The 27,033-nt window shown below is 42.9% G+C and overlaps 1 protein-coding gene across 4 annotated transcripts; it reads right to left on the bottom strand.

Moving 5' to 3' along the window:
* Window positions 1-103: 103 nt before the first annotated feature.
* On the bottom strand, window positions 104-23,542 carry LOC148056378 (uncharacterized). 4 transcript variants are annotated; one of them, XM_087750821.1, is made up of 7 exons: window positions 13,147-13,312; window positions 9,746-9,827; window positions 7,929-8,092; window positions 6,775-7,086; window positions 4,993-5,148; window positions 3,657-3,779; window positions 104-2,970 (listed from the first exon to the last, which is right to left on the bottom strand). In XM_087750821.1, the coding sequence occupies exons 3-6, from the start codon at window positions 7,990-7,992 to the stop codon at window positions 3,658-3,660; spliced, it is 654 nt and encodes a 217-aa protein (XP_087606947.1). In that variant the 5' UTR covers window positions 7,993-8,092; window positions 9,746-9,827; window positions 13,147-13,312; the 3' UTR covers window positions 104-2,970; window position 3,657. The 4 variants fall into 4 exon arrangements, with proteins under 4 accessions (XP_087606947.1, XP_087606946.1, XP_087606948.1 ...); XM_087750820.1 differs by having other exon boundaries at window positions 9,762-9,827; XM_087750822.1 differs by lacking the exons at window positions 9,746-9,827; window positions 13,147-13,312 and adding an exon at window positions 23,440-23,542.
* Window positions 23,543-27,033: the final 3,491 nt, after the last annotated feature.

Below are 27,033 nucleotides of genomic sequence, written 5' to 3'. Positions count from 1 at the left end.
TTATGAGTTTGGGAATCATGTGATGGTGATGCTTTGTAAAGGAGATTAACATAACAGATAACAATACAATCAACACAAGATTACCAATGAATAGCCAGTTTTTAAGCTGATGTTTTATTGTGATGACTATAACAACACAAAACAAAAAATCTTTAAAATGAAATTACAACTATCAAATTATGGCATTTTGTGAGTCAGACTGCTTAGTATCTTTAGTCTTTTTTTTATTTCATAAACAAACATTTGCCCATACTTGTATATTGCAAAACCACACAATGCAGTTGCTTAGAACAAACACTGTAGATCTTTAAAGCTATTTATAATATCACAATCTGCATAATCATCAGTAGAAAGAAGAGATGTAAAGGAAAGTGTGCTTGAGTGAGCCATAAAGACCAGTCTGTGACTTGTGTCTTGTGACTAATTTAGCTAAGCAACTGTCACTGGGCAGAGATGTCCATATAACCTTTCTTCTCAAAACATGTCCAGCTCTCTGGCCCCAACTGGTGTTAAAGAATAGGAATTAAATCTGCACATCATTAAACCTGAATCTCTCAAGTTAATACAACGCGAGTTCTCAAATACCACTTTGCCCCTTTTCCAAAGAACTCAAAAACTGTGTTTATACGAAAACCACCTAGTGTCAGCCATCGATTTGGACACCATATAAACACACACACACACACATATAAATTTTTCCACACATAGACATAGGCACATTTGTTTTTCTCATTAAAAGACCGTAGAAAAGAACTGCCATGGCCTTCAATTTTAACAGTATTTTTCTAGGTATACAGAAATAATGCACACATCACTGGAAGTCTCCAGAAGCACAGTATACAGCTTGATTGCATAAGCTGGAGCACTTGGCACTTCCTCAAAGGCACCCACAGCAACAACTTACAGCAGAGGGAAACAGAACCAAAAGCAACACCCATGATAGCTGCAGTGGGGTCAAAGAGTGCAAGGCCCATGCCTGATTTGAGCGCTCCTTTCCCAGGCTATAGCAGCAGATATGTTATTTCCTCCAAAAAAAATGGCTTTTATTCCAAAAAAACCCTTCCTCACTCCTTTTAGACATAGCTCTACTCTGTTGAAAGTTTACAGCAGTCCTGTTCTGGGAAAAAACAGGAACTGCAATTGTGCTAATGCGCTGTATAAAGATGAAAAGTCTTTCTCCTTCTATCTCTAAATCCTTGTGCAGTCTGGAATCTTTACAAGTAACCTTAGCTTTGGCTTACTGAATAAACATAACATTCATCATGATATAACAGAGTTCACAAATGGATCAGTCAAATTAACATACTCGGTAAATACCTACAATCCTTTGAATATCTGTCATCTCTTCATGAAGTTTTGATTGCATTCCACCACATTAAAATTGAAAAGACAAAATCCCAGAAATAAGCTGAGAACTGAGTTAAAAGGGTATCTTAGATCAGCCTGAGTGTAAAGCCCCGACTGGGGAAGGAAAAAAAACCCCGACCTATAACAGCACTAGTCTCCTGTGCCAAACAAGAGCCAAATTTAAGCACAGAGGCTTTCCTGTATTTCTAAAATCAATTAATAGAATGTTTTTGGCTGTCTTCCATTATGAACTTTTCCCTTTAGATTTGACTGTAGCAAATTTCAAGAGTCACACAACATCCTACCTCCTTTGAGATTTCCTGCTGCAAGTTTCAGCTACAGGTTTATGGGTAATTAAACCATGTAAAAATGATTCAGCAAGCATTCATGCTATTTCATAGATCTGATTTTCCAGTTGCGCTGCTGCTGATTTTTGCTCAAAAGCCTAATACTAGATTAAGTCTAATGCAAACTTCTGAGGATTTATTCAAATCAAGTGTGAATGATAAATAATTTGATGACCTACTGCCTGTGAACTACCAAAAATCCCTGAAGTGCAGTATTCATCACATACTGTCTCTGCATGCAGGATACCCAAATCAGTCTTCAGATGCAGAAATATTGTAGTCTTTGCTGATAAGGAAACAGAGCAGGTACATCAATATGCTTTCCTGTCCACTGGAGTTACTGTTGAAAGTGTTCCACGCCAAAATTGCCAGTATTATGACCTAATTTGTCAGGGAGATTGATATCATAATTCTGTTCAGCCTGGGAAGGGGCTATGGCCTCCATGACCCAATGCTGTTTAAGAGGGAGCTGGATATAGCCCTCCCATCCACCCTTGCACAGGAACGGGCACACAGAGATGTCCTCAACCTGCAGGTGGTTGCAAAATCAAATGTCTGTTCAAAAGGCCAAACCTCTCTAATTCAACAAACCAGTCACCTGTACAAAATGCTTTTTTGGATCTAGAGACCACTTGGGAGTTAAAAAAAATAAAGACCTATGGACACGCTATCATGTTCTGAAATGGAAGACATGCAGAGAGCATGTTCCTCAGGGTTCAACACATCCTTCCTGAGCACAGATACAGTTCTCTGAAGAATTTCAGATGAACTGATAGTTTCAATCACAAAAACCATTGAGAGAATTCAGCTGGTTTAAACCTGAGCCAGCCACACAACTGCTGTTCTCAGCAAAGCACCAAGAGAGGATGGGAGATCCAAGGAGCTTCTTGTGTTGTTTGCGAAGGCCTGGAGCTGGATGACTGTGGCAATCAGTCCTCAGCGAACGCATGGATTTGGTGAAGGTACATTTGTGAAAACTACCATGAGGTCTCATATAAAATAAGCATCTGTTTCTTCAGCTGAACACTGTACATCATTACTGAGGAGTATGCTGCTGGCATAGAGGCCTGGTTTTCTCATTGGTAGATGTTTTTCAAATAGGTGTGAAATTTCACATGTCAAGAGCTCATTTGGGTTTTTATAACAGCTGCAGAATTGAAGGAAAAACGTCTGTGAGGCCACGAAAGGCACAGGTTGATTTCAGGCTTGGAAATCTGGAGTGTGAATCCCTCCAGGCAGCTGCCCTGTCCCATCCGCTCCTGGACTACCTCTTGCTCTGAAAGGTAAAAGGATTGCAGCTTCATTGCCCAGCGATTTCATGGCATCTCTGCTGAAACCCTGCCCTGGTTGCTGTGGCCCATCAGCCTTTGCCCTAGAGGGGCTCTAGGACAGGCCTAAAACATCACCAAGTGTTACACCACAGGGCAAGACCTCAGGAGAGTACTAGTGGTAAATTTCGACACATTTAGGAAAATATTCTTTCTTAAATTAAAATTGGCTCTTTAGTGGGCAGAGCTGTGAGTAGGAACCATTCATCTAAAGGACCTGTGAGCCCACATCTGGATGTTCAGCAGTCTCCTGGGCTGGGATATGTCTCTACAGGGCAAGCTGCACAGCAATGTTACAGTCCGAGACTACTCCAAGGAACTGGATCCCACTGAGGTAAGGCTGAGCAGTACAATTGCTTGGCTGTATTACTGTAGCAGTGAGGAAATTTATTCTGTGCTTATTTTTCATAATAAAACCAGCTGACTGAGGACTACACCATGGCACCAAATGCAGAGGTGGAGTTCATACCAGCTGTTAGCCCAGCCCCTCCTTCACAGTGAATATCATTTAGCAACCTCATAAACAATGTTATGGAAATGAGATCCAGAAAGAAAACCCTGTAGGGTTTTTCCACTACCAGCACAGCCTCTAAGGCACGTTACCCGTAGGAAACAACATTTTGTCAGACTGTACCTTAACCATTTCGTCTCTGTCGAACACAATACATTGCCAGTGCTGCTGCGCAAACCCCAAGAATCAGTACTGGGGTGATGATGCCAATGCTGCTCTTTTCGCTGATTGAAAATTGAAGATTATCTGCAGAGTAGAAGAAAATAGAGTCCAAGTGAATCAAACAGGTGTGCCAGGAAATGAACCTGCCTCATAAGCACGAGCTAGGAAGAATTGGGCCTGGTGCTTCTGCAATGTACCCCACAAAAGCTGACAATGAGAGAAGGAACTGATGAACGAGAGAACAAACAGCCTCTGGCTTAGGATACCTTAACGAAGATGCTTGTAGCCAAAAAAATGACTCTATCAATATTCAAAGCTAATCATTGACTCCCCACCACAACAGATACCTTTGAATATCTATCTCATCTGAAATAAACAAAAACAAGACATGCGAGACCTTGTATCCTGAAAATAGAAGGTCAATAGCTCTGTGAAGTCTTCTAGTGATCTTACTATTTTTAACCAGTTTTTCTGCTAAAACAAGACATGCAGTAAGCAGAAAATAAAAGCTGGAAGAACATTTTTCAGGGTAGCATCATTCTGGATGGTGTCTGGATAGTGTGCATTTCAGAAACAGATCTGGTAAGGACAAGACATTCAGCTACGTAATACATGCTTAACGATGGGTTCAAAGGCCACTAAGGAAATCCATTTTGTCCATTTTTTTTAAAGACCTCAATGCAGAGGATATCTAGAAAGGGTATTTTAATACTTATCTAATTTGGAAGATAAATAATAGAATTGCCTAGTACATATTCAAAAATTACCAAAGAAAAAACCCCAAACAAAAAAAAACCGAACACCACAGCAAAAAGTGAAGAGCCATACCCCTACCAAGGACTCTCCCCAGAAAAGGATAAACAGATGTCCTATTTGTCCATAACCTAAGGAAGATGACGGGGATTTCTACAGTGAAAGAAATTTGGAAATAAAAATAACTCTGTGTGACAAACATCCTCTTAGTCTGGAGGTAAAGTCTCATTTACCATTTACTGCTAAGTGGAATTCTTGGAAACTTGTTGCACACCCATCACATACCGCCTTCCCTCAGCATCCCTGTATCTATAGCTATATAGCCACAGTTACAGAAACCTATACCTATGGACATATATTTCCAGGACTGGGCACCTACATGGGCTAGGGGAAAGCCTCTGAGTTTGGATGGCTACAGCATGTGTGGGTCCAAGGTATGAATGTATAGTACATCTGACCCCCTCCATGTAAAACTGTTCACATCAAGCTGTCTGGGCAAAACTCTCTCAAAGCAAAAGGCAAACAAACACGTTAAGAGATTAACCTAGATTTTCCTCATCAGTGATGCTGGCTGTTGATTTTCCAGTTTTCTCATTCAACATTTTAGTGTAGCACTTCAGGGCAGGGCTGGGCTCCGAGAGTTTTGTCTCTGCTTCACAGCAAATTTTAATAATGTTACCCCTCACATCTTCTGAGGAAGCTGAAAGATAAAACAAGTTTTAATTATAAATATGGATCATTTATTAGATCTTCAATCAAGGGTTAAAAAGGTCAAAGAGGTTAATAGGTTAAAAAAGTGGATCCTTCATGTACCACAAAAAATTGGAGATTTCTACAATCATATTTAATCATCATCATATTTAATATCATATTTGCCATCTCATCTAGACTGTGCTGTTGCCTAGAAAGGTTGGACCAGATGATCCTTGAGGTCCCTTCCAACCTGGTATTCTATGATTCTGCGATGATTAATTCACCAACTGTTCAGATCAACCTGTCATCCTTTAGATTTTCTTCTCACTAAAGCTGACAAACTGTTCTATGAACCAATAATGGAAATATTGACATTTGAAGAATGCAAAAGAGTTTTCACATGTAATTAAGAACACCAAAACATTTGTAAAAAGCATATCATTACCTTTTTGCATTTAAATTCTATTCAAATAATAATTATGACAAAATTTTGCACCTTCCATTTACCCACAGGAACCAAGGAAGAGGAACAAGCAAGACCAGCAGCCGTATAAATCTCAGAGACCCTGGAGTGCATCTGCGCACCTAGCCTCCATGCCACTGCGCCATTATATAACTTACTCCTCTTCTAGGAGGTGGGAAATGCAAAGACCGTTATCTTGAAAACTCTGTTCTAACTACACATCCCACACTCAGCACATTCATCTGTTACCCTCTGAAGGGATATAGGCATCTATGTCTACAGCAATTTCCAGTTTTCACTATGGACGTTTTAGTGCCATCCAAGCTTTACACAGTGGTAACAGCATGTAGATATTTTGCAGTGGTAAGCATAAATTCAGGAGAGAAATGGTTTACTGTGGTCAGAAATTAAATGCACAAGGAATTGGTAGGATGAACAAAAGCATATGTAGGTTGAGAATTTTTTCTTGTTTTCTTCTGTCAGCAATAAGATTAGAAAGGACGCTCCAAGTCTAAGAAGAGAGGTGATGAAAGTTGCTTTTAGAGAATCGTCTACAACTAGGAGGGTAAAGCCAAATATATATACAATCGGATGTTAACTGGTGAAATGGCATTGACTTGGATGGAGTTCAACTAAATTACACCTGTGCAACCTGATCCACCATGAAGTTTTGACCTCTTGGAACCACTTGCTACAGGTACTGACAGGCATTTTTATCTCCAAATTTGACAGTTTTATGAGAAAATCAGGAGGTATCCTTCCAACTATTTACTGAATTGTACAGAAGAGCAACACAGAATGGCTCTTTAGGCTAGACCTGGATTTCAGTGTGTACTGACTGAAGTAGACAGGATTCATACATTGCAAACTGGCACAGATTTTGACGGTGAGAATTGCTGTTGCAAAAAAAAAAAAAAAAGTAACTTTATGAATCAGGGTAACATGAATTTATCTGAATCTCTACTAGTGTAGTTTTAGGCAGTGTTTGACATGAGAGAATTTAATTTATTTTTGTGAATGACTTAATGACTTTTTTTCACAAAAGAAACTGATTTTGACAAGTTAGTTTACTCATTAACCTCACTGTCTACCCAAATATATAACAGTTCTGTTTCATAACGAGAAATATGTTTTCCATGTGTTGATAGCCAGGCTCCCAGTAGAGCATACCTCCAGAATTCAGGATGCCACATGAGTCTCCTGCTCCCATGGCTTTTTCCCAGAAGATGGCATAAATTCCTTCAGGAAAAGTATTTTCTTGCTGAAAGCACATACTGACGTGTGTTTCATTGGTCTCCAACTCAATTATTTCATTTGAAAATTTCTCACTTCGTGTTTCACCAATTTTTACAAAGTCTTCATAATTGGATGATTTGCATATGTCGCTCTTACAGTCTTTACAGTGGTAGACTGTCACACATGTTTTGCCACAGGAAGAGTCTTGTGTCCCCTCAGCAGGGTTGTCACTAGGCATGGCAATATCTAAATGAGAAAACAAAAAAAAATTATTTTCTAACAGTTTTCTCCCCAGACTTTTAGTGTTAGAGAATGGGATGAGTATTGGTGGACAAACCTGGTCATGGCTTAGGACACATTGTCTGCCAATGGGCAATTTTTATATGGTACTGGGCCCAGTCCTCAAAATAATTTTGGGGGTAGAAATACAACACAATTCCCCCACTGCTGCCACTGGGGTCCTAACTAGGAAGCTGACAGCTTCAGAAGTCAGTTGAAAGACATTTCTCTTGTTGAGCTAAGAGGTCCTCTGCCCAGACAAGCTCAGATGAATCATCCATTCTTATTTTCTTTCCTTCCAAAACTCCTTGGCACAATCCTATCAGGTATAACTCCAGCAGACATCCAGATCCCAGGACAAATAAAGTTCACAGCTGAGCTGCCAGACTACATACAGCTGGATGCAGTGTCCCAGGTCACTGCCACTGATTCAGTTCAGTATTCCTGCAGGCAACAGTTTTACAGCCAAGCCAAAACGCACCAGCAGCCTGCCTGAAGTGCTGGAATATGCCGAGAGCTGACTCATTCATGGGTTTTACTCATTCAGACTGCCCTGGTAAAGAGCCAGTCCTCTGAGAGAGGACTCACCTCATCTGACTTCAGACAGATCCAAAAAGGTACCCTTCCCAAGTTAGGTGATTACGACAGGTCAAATGAATCAACCTTCACCTTCCTAATTTCTTTTCTCACCTTAGTGGTTTTGTGGACTTAGTTTCAACTGGACACAACTGAGCTTTCTAATAACAGTTTAAAAGTTTTTAGCTACTAACATGCAGTGAAAAGCACTGAGATCAAACAAGGAGACTCACTTGGACGGGGAGCTGGAACAGTCAGAAGCAGGAAACATAGCCACGTGAAGGGGGGAGAATCCATCAGGCTGCCCTGTGTGCTCAGCTCCAGCAGTATTGGATGCTCTCCTAGATCTTCCACAATCCCAGGGCAGGCTCACCAGGCTCCTCCCTCGGTCATCTCCCTGTTTGAACATTAAATATAGTGTTTAGCACTCATCATCTTTCTTATTATCTTTCTCCAGCCCAAAAGAAAGCAACTTCCAGGCCAAGTGCATAAAGCTTCTTCTAGCCAAGACAGCTGGAATACAGGCAAAGAAAGACTCATGCTGCTCAGCTGCTACTGCACTCTGAGATGGCTTTTGAAAATGCCAAACTCCCATCCCTTTCCATCTCTAGGTCAATCATGGCAGTAGAATACACATGGTCTTGCTGCAGGGAAAGGAAAATCCCTCCTGAGCCTGCTGGGCAGGAGGCTCCATGCCCAGGTCCTCCAGGCTCCTCAAGGCAGTGGCCCTGCACACATCACTCAGTAGTACATGCAACAAAATGTTTTGACTTGCTGTCACTTCCAAAATGCACAAAAAAATAGACAAGTTTTGTGCTGAATGAATGTTTTGCTTGACCTAACATGAAATATTTGTTCTCAAATTGCATTTTATTTTTGATTTAGAAAACCCAATGGGAAATATCTGTTCAAATTAAATGAACAAACAAAAACTTAGTATTTCTTCTCAAAAAATGTCTTGGATTTAGTCAGAAATACAACCTCAACCATTTCAATGAAATTGTCATGAATTTGTGAAATATGTTTCAGTAAAACACAAGTTTCACTTTCCAAAGGAGAAAAAAAAAATTTTTTTTGAAAAAAATCACCTAGCTTTCCTTACTAGCCTGGCTCTGGAAGACACAAACTGCTTTGCCCCTAGGAGCTTTTCATTAGAAGCTTTCATTAAAACAACTTCTTTTGGTATGTCACTACCTGAGACATACCTTGAGGAAGTTTACAAATTAATTATGCATTAATTCCTAATAATACATTAATTCTTCAGCAGAATAATTGCTATCTCTCGTGATGTGTGCTAGTCTAGAGCTGCTGAGAGTCCCACCCCAATTTCCAGGAACAGATGAGACAGGAGGAACACAACCTGCAAAACGAGTTCTTTCCAGCTGCCGACAGGCACAGGAGGCAATCTTTGAGATCATCTGCAAAATTTCCTGTGGAATAAAATCTGGGGCCCTTCCGCAGTGCCCCAAGCTCTCCACACCCCCCACGCAGGGCCCAAGCCCAGGACATGCTGGACCAAGCCCAGGTCCTGGCACTGCTCTATGTGCACCCACAAAGGTGTGATCCTTCCACTTCACACCACACGAGGGACAAATTCTTCCATTTTATGCACAGTGCTCCTTCTCACCTACACAATCTTGCAAGAACGTCTTCTTGCTCCACCAAGTATTAACAACACTCAAATAAGCTCAGCATCTTTTCTCATCCTCTTTCCACATATCTAAAAATAGTTCCTATCTTTTTTATTTTTGGTGTTTTTTTTGTTTTGTTTTGTTTTCAAAAACAGATCATTCAGTACCATTTCACACATTACTCGCTTTATCCTGTTTCCTGCTTCGCAAAGCACCAGTTAACAATGCCTGTCCCCCTCCTCCCCTGCAGGCAAGCAGAGTGGCAAGGGACTGTCATCAACCTTAGAATCATTAAATCACAGAATCATGGGGGTTGGAAAAGACCCTTAAGATCATCGAGTCCAACCATTAACCTAGCACTGCCAAGTCCACCGCTAAACCATGTCTCTAAGCGCCACATCTACACATCTTTTAAATACCTCCAGAGTATTATACCTCCTTGTCGTCCTCGGAGCATGTTCGCCAGCCTGATGCAGTCCTCACAGACCAGTTGCAGCACATCTGGCAGAGTCATTTGTCCAGAGGTTAAGGACAATAAGTGTTTTAGTTCCCCCCCCCCCCCAGTAACTTTCAGCCCAAGGTCCGTATCTTCTCTCCTCATTCTTTCTGTCTTCTCTTTTGTGGTCTTCTTCCTTCATCCTTGCCCCTCCTCTCATTCTGCTCAAAGAACATCTCCCTTCCTTTTCTCTCTGATGACGTTCCTTCCTACTTCCCTTCATTTCTTCTTTTTCTTCATTTTCAAAAGCCAGAACACTGTCCACCAACTATCTATCCCCTCCCGCTGGTATGTCGTATAATCCTCTTTTTTGGCAGGTTTCTGAGAGTCTTTAGCTGTCTTGACCACCTCCTGCCATCAGTTTTAAACTTACTTTAACAATGAAACACTCAAGTTTAAAATGAAACATGCTCTTTGGATAGAAAATATTTTTCATCAAGGTTTTTGCCTGCTTGCCTTTCTTTTCAAGGCAATACAAACCTTGACTTTCAGAGCTACTGAAGTTGTCTACACAGCTGTAATAAAGCAATGCCAGACCCTAAAAGTAGATCAGCTGCAAGCAGTAGATAAGTAAAGTAGCAACCACAAGGATCTGGAGCTCCTTCACCAAACATTCACACCCAGCTGAGGAGCTTTTCCCCAGGTCAGACCTGACCCCATGAACAAGCCAACCTGAGATCACTGGCAGGAGGAAGCGGATTCAACCAGAAACCAAAAGTTGTAGAGCCCTAACGAGGTCTTTTGGTTTTGTTTTTGAAAGGATCTGTTTGAGTAAAAATCACTACCTGAAACTCTCCTGCTTTTTCTTCTCCTGCAACTTCATAGCAAACACAACTCCGATGTTTACCAAGACAAGAAAGTCAGTCAGTCATTAACACAATAGCATTATTTCCACCAGAGGAAGGGTCCTCTCTCAAAGTTAAAAGCTAACAACCTAGAATATTCTGGTTAGACACCTGCATTTTCCTACTCCAGCACAAGATAAAACAGCTCACTGCCTTTCTAGTGTGCATCCTCAGACTTACCAACCTCTGCCTCCGGCACAGCTCAGCTGAGGCTGACACTTCAGTGGGGACCCCCATTGTGACAAGCACAGAGCTGTGGCGGGGGGTCACCCAAAGCCCCAGCCATAAGAGATGGCAGAGCAGGGCTGCTGCCCTGCGGTTTAGATATGCTTCACTCTCCAACCAACCATGAAGTGCAGCCATGGACCCATGAGGTCCAGTGCTATTCTCCAACCGTAAACACTGCATTTCCCTGCCCCTTCTCTCTCTTCCAGCCACACACCCTGGGGGTCTATAGCTTTATGAGCATTTTAGCACATGGCTTATATGGTCAGGCAGAACTGTCTTGGTGGAATAATGCAATACATTTTCAGAAAAGATTTATCTGGTAGCCTAAGTATCCAATGGAGAGGACTTAAGGTTCAAACAGTTTATAGAAAATAATACTATTGAAGAAAGTAAGGAAGCAACAAAATAAAAACCAAAGAACTTCAGAAGATCCTACAGATTTTATTCCCCTCTCTAAGTTCTTTCCTGGAAAAGGAGGAGAATTTACATAAGAGCTAATTTTTTTCTTACTTTCAGTACCAGTTTCACTTTGTTGATCTGCTGAATACCACTCTCCACAAGCTTTTGCAATTAAAAAAAAAAAAAGAAACAAAGTCACAGGAAGAGATAAAACAGCTATTTCCAGAGCAAGTCTTTGAGTGCTGTTTGTTTCCACGCTTCCAACAAGCTAGTTAAGAAAGCAATCGGCAGGACACCGTGCTTGTGCTGAGAAATCTCTGAAAAAATCCTGACAGTACATGGCTTCCCAGCAGCTGCTCTTAAAAAAATTTCCACAGTCACCATTAGAAAACACTACTAACATTTTATTTTCTGCTTGCAGCACATTAAGGCAAGTAGAATTACCTGTTTCACTGGTTTAATTTCTTTTGTTTTAAAATCAATATCCTTACTGATGGATGCTTTCTGGTTCGGTTCCTTGTTTCATTTTGTTCTGAACCCAGAGCCACCAGGGTCCCCGTGGGTCCCTTTTGGGAGTGGAGCAGTGTCCTGGTTTCAGCTGGGATAGAGTTAATTTTCGTCTTGGTAGCCAGTATGTGGCTGTGTTTTGGGTTTAGGATGAGAACAATGTCGATGATACACTGATGCTTTGGTTCTTGCTAAGTAGTGCTAAGCTGTTGCTAAATAGGTGCTAAGTGGCGCTCACACTGGTCAAAGACTTTTCAGCTTCCCCTGCTCTGCCGGGTGCACAAGAAGCTGGGAGGGGGCACAGCCGGGGGGGTGCTGACCCAGACTGGCCCAAGGGCTATTCCATACCATGTGACGTCATGCTCAGTATATAAGCTGGGGGAAGAAGAAGAAGGAAGGGGGGGACATTGGGTATGATGGCGTTTGTCTTCCCAAGTAACCGTTACGCATGATGGAGCCCTGCTTTCCTGGGGATGGCTGAACACCTGCCTGCCGAGGGGAAGGAGTGAATGAATTCCTTGTTTTGCTTTGTTTGCGTGCACGGTTTTTGCTTTGCCTATTTCACTGTTCTAATTTATTTTACTTCAATTATTAAACTGTTCTTATCTCAACCCACGAGTTTTCTCCCTTTTACCCTTCTGATTCTCTCCCCCATCCCACTGGTGGGGAGTGAGCGAGCGGCTGCGTGGTGCTTAGTTGCTGGCTGGGGTTAAACCACGACAAGCAGTAGCAACAGAGAAAACAATGCACAATCAGCTCCAGCTTGAGTGACAGCTTCTCACCGAAAAGGAAGAGAGTTGCAAAAATTTCTACTGCAACCCTCCTGGCAAATTATCCTTTATTTGCCAATATGACAGGATGGCAATTTTGGAAAAAGACATATTAGCAAAACATGCTAAGGAGCTAGAACAACAAAAAAAGAGAAAGGTTAATTGGATATGGGAAAAACTATTTGGGAATTACATGAAGATGAAAACGCTCCAATAGATTTATTGTATTAATTCTGTGGTCACTCACACTTATATAAAAGAAGCGCACCACTTAATGAAGCTGTTGGGTCTTTGCATTCACACAAGCAATGTGAAAGCAGTGCAAAACTACATGAAAGCTGGCTAGTCAAGCAGTAAAAAGCAGTGTTATTTATTTAGCAAGATCATGCACGCAAGTAACACACATTCTTCCTTATGGGGAAAACATGAAACACGCTAATCATTTCCCTTCTGCTGTAGGCTTTTTTAATGCCTGTGTCTAAATGCCTACGTAAAAAGAGGAAACAGCAACAATCTGTAAGAGAAAAGACAGACTGTAAGACAGGAATCCTTAAAGAAGGCAGCAATGTGAGTACCTCAAAAGTTGTTTGCGTCTGAGGAAGCCTTTGTGCCACTTCCCTTCCCTTCTCCATGCACCTGAGCAGCCTTTCCAGCTCCCCGTTCCGTCAGCTCCTCTTCCAGAGCCCTGTACAGGAGATGCAGAAGCCACTTGGGTCCCAGAGAAAAAGGAACACCACCGGGCTTCTCCCTTCTTTAAAGAGCAACTGGCTTTTCACTTTCACTTCTTATGGAATGCAGGGCAGCAACATCACTGGGAAATGCAAATAAGGCAAAATCCATGCTGCTGCATGGGACTTTGCAGCTGGAAAGCACGGAAAAAAATCACAGCCCCCAGAAAACTTCCCAGGAACCTGCTTACGTGTACCTGGGTCATAAATCTGTCTCTCTATGTCCTGCAACAGTGATGCGAATGGACTAGATTTGAGATCTGCTCCTGGGTCTGCTACTAACTTGCCATGCAAGGGTTCCCTGCAGAGGAGAGCCTGCAGCACTGAGCTGAGCTCAGCTTATTCCCTGGCAGGGATCAGTGTTGAAAGAGTCAATTTTCCAGGCAGAACGTAAGGTCTTGCAGTGGCATGAGAAATCACATTGGGCATGACTGCCTACTCAGAAATCTCTCAGATCAATATTTCATTCCCACACCCATGAGTGTGTTGAAGTAGTCAGAAAACACCACTAAGAAAAAGAACAAAGACTTTTCTGCTCCTTCTGAGCAGCTCATACCGTGTTCAGCAGAGAAAAAAGGCCATAAGTTAAGCCAGCAGCTCTCTAGAAACAATAGCTGATAATGAACTACGTGGGAATTGTTCCAAAAATCAATACTGTTATAACGAGCCAGTCCCAGCCCAGCTGCATAGCCTCCATTGGAGATCTTTCTTCTTTCATTTCCTCAAGGAATAAGACCCTCCACGTTCCTTCTAAAACATGTTGCTCCCCGAGAAAAACATACAACACCAGTTGTGCAACATGGTTCCCACATGTTGAAGATTGCCTTGTCTAGCAGTCTGGGTCTCTGGCTCCTGGTAGCAGTGCTATTCATCCATAAGCAGCTCAAAATAAGCTGTGACAGTCTGTAGGAGGAATGCCATCCACCCTGCCCTGCATGGCAGAGCCAGATGGGGCTACTAGAAACGAAAGGGGAGGGGGCAGAGATCTGCAGGGCTATAAAAGATTTGAACTGATGAAATTATATACTGCGGGACACACAGCCGCTACTGAAGAAGAGCTTTCAGTGCACACAAAATATCCACCTGCTGTCATATAGCTTGTCCTGGAAACTGGGATTTTGCCTGTGGCAAATCAGTTTTGGTCTCAAAAACCCAGGGAAAGTCAAAGAAGTTGTATGACATTCAGGGTACGTGGCAGAATTGACAATGCAGGAGGAAAACCCCATAGAGCTGGTTTGGGAATTGATAGCCAAAACCTACTCCTGGGTCATTGTAGGTGGCTGAGATGAAAGAGCTGCACAGTACTGAAGGGTAAACAGCACCTCTCAGTAGACAAAAAAAAAAAAAAAAGTGGGGAGCCTCATCTCAAAAACAGGGAACAGTCAGGAGGCAGACCAAAATCCCCCTCTGCAACCTGCTACTACGAAGTAGCTGCAGGGAGAGTCATTCTTGTCTCTCTGTTCCCAACGCTCATATAAACAGACCTGGACAAAAAGAGGAAATGTTTTTAAGTTTGTTTTCATAATGAACAATTGAATCATCATTTCTTTGTTCTTTCGAAGTCTGGAATACAGAAAAGGGCTTTCATTTCTGCACTTGCTCAGAAATGCTTCCTGTCAAAATAATTTCTGAAACAGCAAAACCCGCAGTCGGAAAGCAGCTGGAGCAAGGCTCGCTGCAAGGCAATGGCAGGGGCTGCTCTGCTTTACATCCTAGTGCTCCTGCCATGGCCAGGAGAGACAACGTAATCCCCTCTTTGCCCCTCCAAAACAGGGCTAAGCATCTTCTCTGCTCAATCCACGGTCAGAACACATCTATACAGGAAAGGCTCCAGAATTTACCACGGGTGGGATTACACGTGCACGTATTATGGAATATGGTTAGAGCTCTCTTAAGACCACTGGCAGCAGACGTCTCTAACGCTCACTGGCTGCTACTGGCAGGGTCGAGTGGCTCAGCTCACCCCGAGCTGACCCATGACATGTTGCACCTTTCCCTGCCACCTGAAACAATCCAGAATTCCTCATTGAAAAATAACTTGCCATTATAGAAGAAAAACAGTTCTGACAGGGCAGCCTTCAAGTCAATCAATTAATAAAGAAACTGAAAGAAGCCCTGTGCACGATGCTTTCCCCGAATGCATGTCAGAGTACAGCTAGTACCATGCAGATAAAGAGAGAAAACACCTCTTAACACCTTGCTGACTCAACACCTCTACCTGGGGGCAGGGAGAGCTATGACGGTGACATGAGTTTGAGCTGCTGCTATTGCCGCACACAGCCTCAGTCCCACATAGCACACAGCACCTCCATTAGGAGAAAACAGCCCTTTTGGCCCACCATGAATCCATACCTACCCTCTTTCTCTGGTATATCATCTGTTGATTCTGTTTCCACGTTGCAAGTGGTCTCAAAAAACAGCCAGAAAGAAGGGAAAGAGAAATGCACTGCAGCTCCCTACTTCTGAGCTGAATCCCCTTATGTTTCAAGAAAAGTTTGCAGCCATGTGCACTATTGCACTCCACCGCCCATCTCAGATATGACCTTATGGAAACTGGAAGATGAGTGCATGTACCAGTGCTGGGTGGAGAGCACTTTGGAGCTTTGTCAACCCTTTGGCTGCCCAGAGCAAGAGCAGTCCCTTAGCATCCCTCAGCTGCAAGGCACTCAAGATGAACCCTTTAACTCACTAGACAAGAATGAAATTTTCTTTTTGTTTTGGATTAGGTTTTTTTGAGTTGGGGGGCTGGGGGGGTGTGTTTGGGGTTTTTTGTTTGTTTTGGGGTTTTTTGTTTTGTTTTGGGGTTTTTTTTGTGGGTTTTGTTTGTTTGTTTGTTTTTTACAGAAACAGTAATAGTTATTTCCAAACTCCACATCTTTGCCAAATGGACCACTGAGAAAAACAGTTAAAACAGTGTTGGCCAACATGTTTTAATGTGTGATGCAAATAGCACAAGGGAACAAGTTGTAGCCAAGGAACACAGCAGCAAAGATGCATGTTCGGGTTTTTTGCCTGTCTGGAGGATTGAACAGTTTGAGGAACTGCTAACAGGACTAAACTCTTCACTCAAATTCAGCCCATCTAAATAGCAGCTGTGTTCAAATTCCAGTGCAAGCTGTCAGTACAAGACATATCAACATTCTGAGAATCTGACTCAAAAATCTTAATTTTTCTTTTGCCTTGATTCATTTTTCATAGAAAAAGAAGTCAGTTTCCAAGTACAAAAATTTGGTAATACCCAGTCACACAAGAAGTGCTTCAGATTAGCCTCTTCCTAAGGGCCACAGTATTGACTTCCCCTGGCCCTCTTTTCATGTGGGTTTTCATTTTCAGTGTTCCCTGTGAGTGATACCCAATTCCTCAAATGCCTGCTTTCTACAAGCATGGAACAGAAATCTGGGGGATAAAATTTCCAGGAACAGGCAAAGAATTTCAGTTTCCAAGAACTGTTTTGAGAAGTTTATTTTAGTTTATATAGAGCGAGCTTGCACTGCATCCTTTGACTATAAACCTGATAAACAAGAAAAAATATTAGTAATTTATGTCTTCAGTGAGGAATTTCCCTTCTCTTAGTCACCCAGAAATATGCTTTAGGAATTTATTTTTCTTTGTGGGCTGAAGAACCTTTTGGCTTGTGTTATGTGAAAAGAGACCTTCTGGAAATAAGATCACAAACAATATGCTTTGTATCTGCTAAGCAATTTGTAAAACCTCCTGAGTACCTGTAAGAGCTGACCATCAGCCTACTCCTGCATATGCACCAATTTCTGTTTAAGGCAAAATTTTCAAGTTCCTCACACAATTTGTGCTCAAAGCCAATCAACTTACAGACAACTTAATGGATGAAGGACAAGCGCTTGTATTCTGTTTTACTGATGTCACCACCATCAGGGTCCTTATTAGACTGTATTTATACTGCAGTAATCCTAGAAACTCTACTAAATCAGGCTTCATTTTGACTTCCAAAAGAGAGAATCTCCAACATGAACTTTCTCCTGTGGCCAAGGAATCTTCTACTTTGATCCACCCTGACACCATGAAACCCCTTTACTTTAATCTAGAAATACGAGCCCAGAATATTAACTCTAGCCAGAACTTTAGCAAGGAACTCAACATGAGGAACGAGCCGGAAGACAGGAGATGAAAATCAAATACTATGAACACAGAAGAACCTAGAATTTTTGTTAGGCATATACAAGACTACAAGTAGTGTTTTGGGCTTCTATTCATTTTTGCTTCCAAGAACCATTACCTGTTTTTTTATATATCTTATTTCACATTCTGGGAAATTGAGAGAGTAATAAGGCAGCCCAGAGATCTATCCCAAGTCTCAGCATTAACAGTCATTATCCCATTGTATCACTGGTCTCAGTATGTTTTGCCACTGGTTTTGGTTTCCAAATTTCACTTACCTACAAAACCTCCCCTTTTGTGTTTGCGAGGGACTGGTACATCAAGAAAATAGCACATGAAGTAATTTATGGCTGAAACATGAAAATGAGAACCATAGTTGTTTATGACAATCAATATAGCAATAAAGATCACTTTTATGATACTAAGTAATGCACCAGTTGGGTATCGTACACAGCTGTGAACATAAGGAATGATAAAGCTTTTTCTGGAAAAGCTGCCTTACAAAACAGTATACACAGTAAGCTTTGTTCAGAAGAATGGTGAGAGATACTTTGAAAACCAACAGTCTCATATCTCTTGGCACTGGTGAGTCACTGCAACAGAAACCCACAAAACTATTCAAAGTGTTGATAGAGGAAAGAGGTTGTGTAGGTTAGTCTAAGAACCACATTGTGAACTTCAGAGAGCTATTAATTTTAATTAATATACTGCATCTTTAAAACCTTTATTAAAAGGCCATAATTCATCCCTGATGCAAATCCACTGCTTTGAAAAGAAACATAATGCTTTATTCTTCACCAAGTGGACAACTGAGCAAAGATTGACCAGATGCATTTCTCTGAGGTTTCCATATCACTGTATTAGCAATTTCCACCCTCCTAATTCTGTATCTCACAGACGCTGCACTGTTCAGCGCTCACACAACATCCATACTTGGAGACCCCCTTGTGCTAAGCCCCCTGCAGATACCCCATGAAGCAGCCCCTACCTCAAGGCCCTTGAAGCAGAAGATAGACCAAAGGCAAGAACAAGGACAGATTATCTTCTTATTGCCACACATAGATGGATTGTAGCCATAATTTTGATCCTTGACTTCTCTGACTTCAAGGCCATGGTCAGTAACACAGATGCATGCTGCAACCGTAGGGGTGCACCTCCTCTACTAGAGGAGCTGCTCTTCGCTGCTGCATGGGGTAGCACAGCACAGGGATCCCCTCATGCCAGTTATGGCTCTGGATGCTATATAAATCCTCAGCCTCATCAGTTCCCAGGCTAGCCAGGGCTGGTGGGCCACACAGGGAAGCTGCATACCAGCTGAGCAGGACCCTGCTGCCAGGACACAAACATTTCACCAGCTTTATGACTCTTGATGCAAGATACTGTGAACAAGCATGGAAACGGTGTGATGTCTCCCTCTCCAGAAGACCACAGGGTGCTGGATGAGCCAGAGGGCCTCTGTCTTGATACTATCAAACTTCCTTCAACAAAATTACCTAACATCAAAAAGCTGCTGGAAGGCACAAATTACGGTCATCTTGAACATCACAAGGCAGCAAGGACCAAGCCAGGATTTGCTTGCCAAGTGTGTGCCATGGCATGGCATGCTGAGCATCCACTGCCACCAGGAGTTTGCACCATGCCGAGCACGCATCCAGTCACGCAGAGGTGCTGCCAAATCGCCCTCGTCCATCTGCGTGAGGTTCCCTCCACCAACAGCCTTAGAGAAACTGCAGGGACTAGTGGCAGCCTGGAAAATGTTCACATTCTTCACACATTTTTTTACAGATCTGAATCATACTCTTACTAGCATTTGAATTCACTGTAGAATGATGCAATCGCCTTTTTGGCCTTCCCTAGTATCAGGCAGCTTCTGTTATGATTTTTTTTTTTGTTTGTTCATTTTAAGAACAGCGAGGAAGAGTTATTTTTAAGTCTGCATAGAAGCTGCTCTCCTTACATGCCAAGCTCACGTGCTGCTTGTGCTTCTGCTTTGTTTCACTGTCGACCTGTTTAGAGCTGCAGATGTTGGCTGAACCAGGTTGAAACAGCTATCTTGCCACATCTGCGGAGACAGCGATTCTGAATAAAGCAGCTCTCTTCCATAGCTGAGTCTTGTTTGTACTGGCCAATACGAGCATTTGAAAAATTCCTGAATGGGGTACAAACAAGCTCTTCTCTTGCAAGAAATAAATGTTACCAACTCCAGTGTTCGTGGCAATGCCCAAAAGCCTCTGCAACACCTGCAGCCAAACTTCCTCTAAAGGGCAGATCGTTTCCAAGAAGAGCACTAAGCCCTCCAAGGCTGCCAAAGAGGAACCATATCTGCAGTTGTGAACCTTTGACCTAGAAGTGTTTTGTTGGCTTTTCAGGAGAAACACCAACCTTTTCTGAGCATTCGTGCACCCTGAGGGTCCAAGGGGTCTGGTTTTGATTGGGAACACAACTATAGCACAATTAATACCCAGCAGCATCTCAGGAATCAGAATAACAGGGAGCAGAGATACAAAACCATTTTCAGCTTTGCAGACACACTCACAGCCAACACCACTATAGGCAAAGCAGTTTGGCCACAGCAAATTAATAAGTTAAAACAGGATCCAAAGTCTTCTGCAAAAGGAAACTGAAAGAACTTAACAGAATTATTAGTGATTAATACCAAACCTCACTATTATAATTTTCCCTTTAATAATAAAGACCAAGGACTATAAAAGAGAAACTGCAATTAAAATCCAGGATTTGGTCCATGGCTACTTTGATTTCTCCCTGAAAAAACACCATGGTGACCCTAACTATTCTTTTTTCTTCACTGCTAAACAGGACATAAGGAAATCTCTTTTCTCCTGAAAAATCATATGTCTAAGGCCATGAGCCAAGGCACACAAGTTACTTTTCTTTCAGTACAGATTTTTAGATACACCAGAAAGCACTGCTTTTAACATACTAAGAAGAGAAAACAGATGGAAGGAACATCAGTGTTCTTGAAGCAGGAGTTGACATGCTTCTCCAATCTTATTTGCCTGGTTATCAGATTAAGGATAATATTTGGTGATTACTAAAGTTCAGGCTTGCCCTTTTGGACCACAGATCTGTAATGATCATGAAATCTGAACTGAAAAGGTGAAAAAAGGCAATACTTTAAAAAAGATTTTTTAATATTAAGTCTTGCTGATAAAGCTCCAGCAACAAGCCCTTCCCGTGGGGCAAAGCTCCCCACAGCAGTTACAAGCACCGTTGCTTTCAGAAAAGAGATTTCAAAGTTTTTGAAGGCAGTGCTGAGCAGTGTGGGCACACCATGGTCCCCACTCTGCAAAGAGAGAAACAGCATGAAGAGGAAGGCTGTCTAAGTTAATAAGGTACCATCCCCTGATCCTCCATGGTCCATGGATCAGCTTGCTTTTGGATTCTGATACAAACCAGCTCATTCCCTCAGAGACAAAAAGCTGTTAACAGCTGGGGTCCCTCCTTGTGTCTCCCTTCCTTTAACTATAGGGTGAACTCCGAGTTTTATGTTCCTGCCACATGGCCAATATGACCTTCTTGTTAGCAATCATATCAACCTCTTCACAGTTTCTGTGTGCCACATCAGACCGCTTTCCTCATTGACCATTTTGAGTCCTGGCACGAACACAAGAGAACATTTCAGCTTTCCCCCCAGGCATCTGCTGCTGCTCTAACACACCTGTGTTTGTTGAGCCTCACACGTAACCAGGAAAGGTGCCTGGGTCCACCAATGTATGCTTAAAAGAGTGAGCTTAAACATCTGTAGTCACATCCTATCTCCTAGCCTTTCCTTAATGACTTCAGACACGTAGGAAATGAGCAGAAGTTAGTGCATCTTTCACCCTCCTACATTTTTTTCAAAGGAACTGCTCTTTTTGCTTTCACGGAGATCCTCTAACTGCCAGAAAGCAAATGAAAGCAAAGCCACTACACTGCTCCATTTTTTACTGGCTTAGAAGGCACCACTTCCCATATCTCAAAAACTCACCATGTACCTTTCTGCTGAGACCAGCTCAGCAATTCAGCTGCTACTGCTTGGATCCCTCCCCGGGAAGAGCAAGTTTTGAGGGCTAGTATATGTGCCAAAGCATCCTCCACACTCCAACTCTCCAGTGGCTGCCCCCACTCCTGTCCCTCTTCTCTATAAGCCTAGATAGCTCCACAGAGCCATAAGCTCTTTTCTGTGACTTGGCCATTCCTTCTGGCACATGCAGTGACCTTTTCTGGTCTCTCACCATTGCCATGCAGTGCACAGCCACCCTATGCAGTGTGACCTGCAGCTGGTCACAAGCAGCAGTCCCAGCTCCACACTGCTACAAGCTTTGGCTACACCTCAGAAGAACAATGAATGTCTCCTCCCAGTCCACAGTCCGCCCTTTCACTCAAGCCGGTATTAGTTCATACTTTGTCCCTATTTTCATCACATGACTCACAGACTGAAAGGCCCAGACAAGTTGATTACATTTGCAAATTATGCTCTAAGAAGAAAGCAGTGCTCCTGAAAGGATTTATGTGCTTGGCCTTCCCTGAGCACCACACACTGAGCCCTCATAGCTGAAGAGGTGAACGGTAAGCCTAGGGAGACACAATTTCAGGGTTTTATTTAGCAGACATCATACATAAATGATTAGCCTTCAATCTAATCACAGTGTCGCAAAACAACTACTGCCCCTTAGGTGAATCTGTGGATGATGTGGTTTGCTCGTACAGTCACAGTTCAGGACTACAGCTTCTGTATGAGAAAAATACTCCAATGCTAGGTCATTTGTCTACCATTACACTCTCATGTTCCAGGCTCAGGGCATTAAATTAGAGCTGTTCCCTTTAGAAAAACCCAACCAATTTCCCTGTCTTTTTCTGGCAGGCATGCTGGCCCCGCTTGAGACCCCGTGTAATAACCACGTGCACAAAGTTGAATTCATGTCTCTCTTCAATACATTTTTACATCTACTGCCCTCCATGCCCACCTACTTATAGCTTTAGTCCAGGCTGCCTTCTTCTTTCCAAAATTCCTAGATGCTTTGGCTCAGGCTTTTCTTTTTTTTTTTTTTTTTCTTCCCCCCTTCAGGTCAAAAGATTGCTTCAATGAGACACCAAAAATAGGTGAAGCATGACCCAAGGAGGCAGGCAGAGGAAACCACACCTTCTGCAAGTGGATGCTGAAAAATTACAAACGTTTTTGGGCAGCCAGCAGCATCCCATTTACACATAAAGCACACAGCCTCCCCCAGCTCCCTCCAGCCAGGGATTCCCGCTGCGTGGGAGATGCGGTACCCAGGGTTTCTGACTGACAGACAAACATCTAACCCTTGGCTAATGTTTCCTTTAAGGTAACATCTTGATTTGTGATCCTTGTATATGTACCTTACTGGTGATGCAAATTTTCAGTTTTAATGGCTTATTCCCACCCCCCCACCCCCCCCAAGACAGCTGTGGTTTAATATCTTAAAAACCCCAGTGGCATATTGAGATATACAGTGGGCTGTAAAACACCTCCTCAGCTGAAATATTTCTTTTCTATTAAATGTTCTGACTGCCAGCAATCTAACTTCATTATTAACAACCAAATGATACACCTTGTCTTGCACTGGCTAATCATCTTAAGATTTTTAAAACTATATCCTCCTAGCAGGCTGTAAATAGAGACACACAACATCCTTCAAAATAATTTTAAAGAAATTTGGTATTTCCGTGACCATCTTGTCCTAAAACATAGGTATATTTAGAGGGGGCTTAATGCCCTTTAAGATAAGCACCACCTGCTTGCAGATTTGCCCCATAGCCAGCAAGTCTGCCAGGATTTATGTGCTGGAGTCCAAAGAAGCTATCCTGTTTCTTCGCAGTACATTCAGATGCACTCGCAGATAGACCAACAGCCTGCCCGCCCCAGCCAGCGACTGCAGGTACATCAGCCAGAGATGTGCACGTCAGACCCAGCACTTTGCCCTAGAAACAGAAATCACGAAAACCCACTGTCAAAGGCCAGAGGTGAAACCAACGACACACCTTTCTCGTGGCCGTGCCTCCAGGCAGCAGGATCACATCAGACTGCCGATAACAGAGAACCCCGCACCGCAGTGGGGTTACAGCTCAACCCATAGCAGCTCTGACTTGCTGGGACAAGGAGCACTCCAGAAAAACTGGCTGAATTTTCTCTCCCTCTCCACCCCACCCAGGTCATTTTTCTTCTCAATGTTTGCTTTCTGTTGCAACGCATGCGCTTAGCTACTGCTCAAGTTTATTTTCAAGTTAATGGACACAGCGGAGATTTACAGGCTGGGTTGTTGCCACAGCATCTGGGTGCAAGGAAGGTGAGCTCTCCCCTTGTGCCCAAGATCACCATTGTGTATCACCAGAGAAGCTGTGAGCATCTTGGCCATCCAGACTCGCGCTCTCACGAGCCCGGAGGCTGTACCCCTGCCCGGTCAATTCAAGGAAGTTATTTCCATGCCCAGCCTTACTCCTGCTCAGGAGCATGCAACTTCCATGAGCTTGCTCTTTCTTCACCTGCCAAGAGGAATATTTAATATCTGCTTTTTTTCTTGTAGCCTATGATGGCTCGACAGCCTTATTTGAGCACTTCTTTGAAAAGTCACCACTAAAGAATATTTGCCACCAGTCCCATCCTCTTTCATCCATTTATTGTATTCTGAGCTGTATAGGCAAGGTTTAATTAAGTACATGTGTTGTTCTCTTTGCTTTACAACTGGCTCACAACTGGATGTGATATGTGCAGCCAAAATAAAGTTGAATCCCAGCTAACTAATGCAAGCAGGGATCTAAATACAAGCGTATTGCTGCCACAAGCTGCACTAGCTCGTAGGAACTGCTAACATGGTGATGGCATACGAAAGCAGCTAAGAAAGCATTTTTTGTTCTCTGGGAAAGTGGACTCATGCATTTTGGACCATAACTGAAAGCACTTCCAGCACAAGTCACAAGCACTCTGTGGGAGAAAGGGACTCTCATTAAGGAATGAGCAAATTATTTCAGTTCCCCAAAACAGAGGCTTATACAGTGTGAGACAGGATGAGCACCACAGGAGAAAGCAGCTCCTAATGACCAATACCCCAGCTTCAGCTTTTTTTTTTTTTTTTTTTTTTTTTAACCCCATCATCTGGTATCCACAGGAGACTGGATCTCACCAATAGGTATGACTTGTAAGGTCTGCGAAAATAGTGGTGCAATACTTTCAACCCCAGCACAAAAAGATTCATTTACCTTCTGCCAGCTAAAAATCGCTGCTTGTCTGCACATCAGCCTGCCCTGCCAAAGGCCAAGCAAATACATCATTGCCTGGAGCAGCAGGATGGGATTTCCCTTTCATGAGAGGAAATGCTCAAGTAGAACAAAATCAGCTTTATGCTACTGTCAAGCTTTCCCCATCTGTTTTCCAGCAGAGCACATCTGGGAGGATGAACTGCAGCAGCAGCTCTGCTCCACTCCAGGCTGGCAACACCAGCCGTGGCAGCATGCTTTGGTTTTGTTCTCTTCAGCCAGAAGAAAAGATGAAAATAACCAGCTATAAATTCCCTTGGGAACATTTATTGGACAGCAGGGGGTTGGTGGCCTAGAAAATTTGTAGGCTCAAAATGTGAACTTACTTCTATAAGCAAATAAACACTACATGACAAGCCTGCAAGCTTAAAAGCCAAGACCACCAAACAGCACATCCCAGTTCCTAGGTGGTCACACAATATGATCTGGAGCAACCTACCCTTCCCGTATTCCGGTTTACCCTCTGGAAAAGCACAAACACCCCTGGGCTTCAGAGGGGAGCCCAAGAAAGTTGCCCCCAAGATAGTTACTGAGCGCCACAACTTGCTTCTAGGTCTGTATGCTTGACAAGTACTTCATAGCCTACTCAGCCACCTTCTTTCTAGAAGCCAAGCAACTTGTTCCCATTTATGCCTGCATCTGTAAAATGCAGATTCCACAGCTTTGGACATTTCTGTCTCAAAACTAAAATGATGGAATTGCAAAACAAGCCTACTTACACAGGCACAAACAATTGCGTTACTGCTCTAAAGTGAAGAGCACAACTGAATATTTAAAAGGCAATGACCTAGCTGACACATTCCTTGGCATCTCGGAGCAGCTCATATACCTTCTGAGGAGTTTAAATCTAGATATTGCCCAGAGAATAACAAAATCCAAAAGGCAACAAACATTGCAGGCAAAACCTTTCCTAGATACATGTGGTACAAACTACACTGGGGAGCAAATTGCTCCCTAAGGGTAGGGATCACTCCTTAAAGAGCAAAACCTGGGAAACCATTCCAAGACGGTGGACAGAGTTTTATGCTTGTTGTCCCTGAGTTTCAGTCCTAGTCCCAGCACTACCAACCTCTCAGGCCAGCTGGGGCAACAGCTCACATGCCAAAGCCACATCCCCAGGAGCTCAGTATGAAACTAAGAAGTTAAATGATTTCTTACAACACAATTTAACACAAGAACTGAGAGTTTTTAGACACCTACTTTCTTGTAGGTGTCCTAGTGCGCGCTAGCAAAAAGCCAAGCGTGCTGCTCAGCAGCACCAACCAAACCTGCCAGTGGGAATTAAAGTCTTCAAAATTAAGCAGGGGCAGTAGAAGGCAATCACTGGCATCACAGCAAGCAAAGGAGAAGTCTGCAAATTCTCATAAGTCTGGAAATAGACTGTTCGTGTGCTACCATCTATTCTTCTAGGCAAAATCAGAAAAAAGTACACGCAGACAGGTCAGTGTAGAGGGAAAAGAAATTAAACTCATAACAGTGAAAGGTACATGGCAAAATACAGGAGGTGGCTAAGACAAAAGACCCTCCCTTGAGCAAGCCATGACTTCTGGATCCACCAACTCTGACCAGGGATTAAGACTTGCCCATTGCAGTACAGCCATTTGGGGGGCTGGGGGTGGGAAATGGGTTTTGAGGGGGGCTGTTGCCTCCTGATGGTCTTGTTCTGCCCCAAGATATCTCTCCAGAGGTCCCTGGAGAGAACACCTCTTCCTCAATGACTGCTAGCAAAAACCACGTGGGGACACGCTACATCCTCTGTAACTCTTCCTTGTATGACTCATACTTCGCATCTGACAGTACTGGTCTTAATTTGACCATTTATAAGAATAGGGTTTATTTGTGACCTGGATCTCACTCTCAGAGGAAATTACTTCAGCCCTGGCATAGAAGACCGGGGATTTTGTGCTACTTCCCTAATATCCCATCTCACATTAGAGTCCAGTGACCCAAAGAACTCTCACGCTTCCCTGAGATATCATCACTGCTCCCAGCAAGAAATGAAGAACCAGTTAATGTTTCCCTTTCATATCTATGTTCCAGAGAATAAATATACATAGGGTTTAATGGTATAGACATCTGGCCTTTTGACACCATTGGGCCTATTTTCTGCTTCCCAACAATACCGATTGCATTGGTACTAGGAAACTGGAGATATTTTTAATCCTTTTTCCTTCTCTTTAAAAGGAACGTTTAATCACAAGCCTGTGACTTTATTATATTTACTGCACACTGAGAAGATAGAAGCTGTCAATCCCACTGCAGCCCAAGCCCCTTGATGGTTGTTGCAGATAGGGCATCAGGCACGGAACACCCCTGACACTG

The sequence above is a fragment of the Nipponia nippon genome, unplaced genomic scaffold (assembly GCF_047370975.1).
Source record: "Nipponia nippon isolate SJK-2023a ecotype South Korea unplaced genomic scaffold, ASM4737097v1 scaffold_14, whole genome shotgun sequence".
In the NCBI taxonomy this organism is placed as follows: Eukaryota; Metazoa; Chordata; class Aves; order Pelecaniformes; family Threskiornithidae; genus Nipponia; species Nipponia nippon.
This window is presented reverse-complemented; position numbering and strand designations above follow the sequence as displayed.

Coding starts and splice junctions, on each gene's coding strand:
- LOC148056378 (XM_087750822.1), bottom strand. CDS start 7,992: ATGGATTCTCCCCCCTTCACGTGGCTATGTTTCCTGCTTCTGACTGTT. Junction 5,149..6,774: donor TGGCATCCTGAATTCTGGAG/GTATGCTCTACT, acceptor TTTATCTTTCAG/CTTCCTCAGAAGATGTGAGG. Junction 3,780..4,992: donor CACTGATGAGGAAAATCTAG/GTTAATCTCTTA, acceptor TCTACTCTGCAG/ATAATCTTCAATTTTCAATC.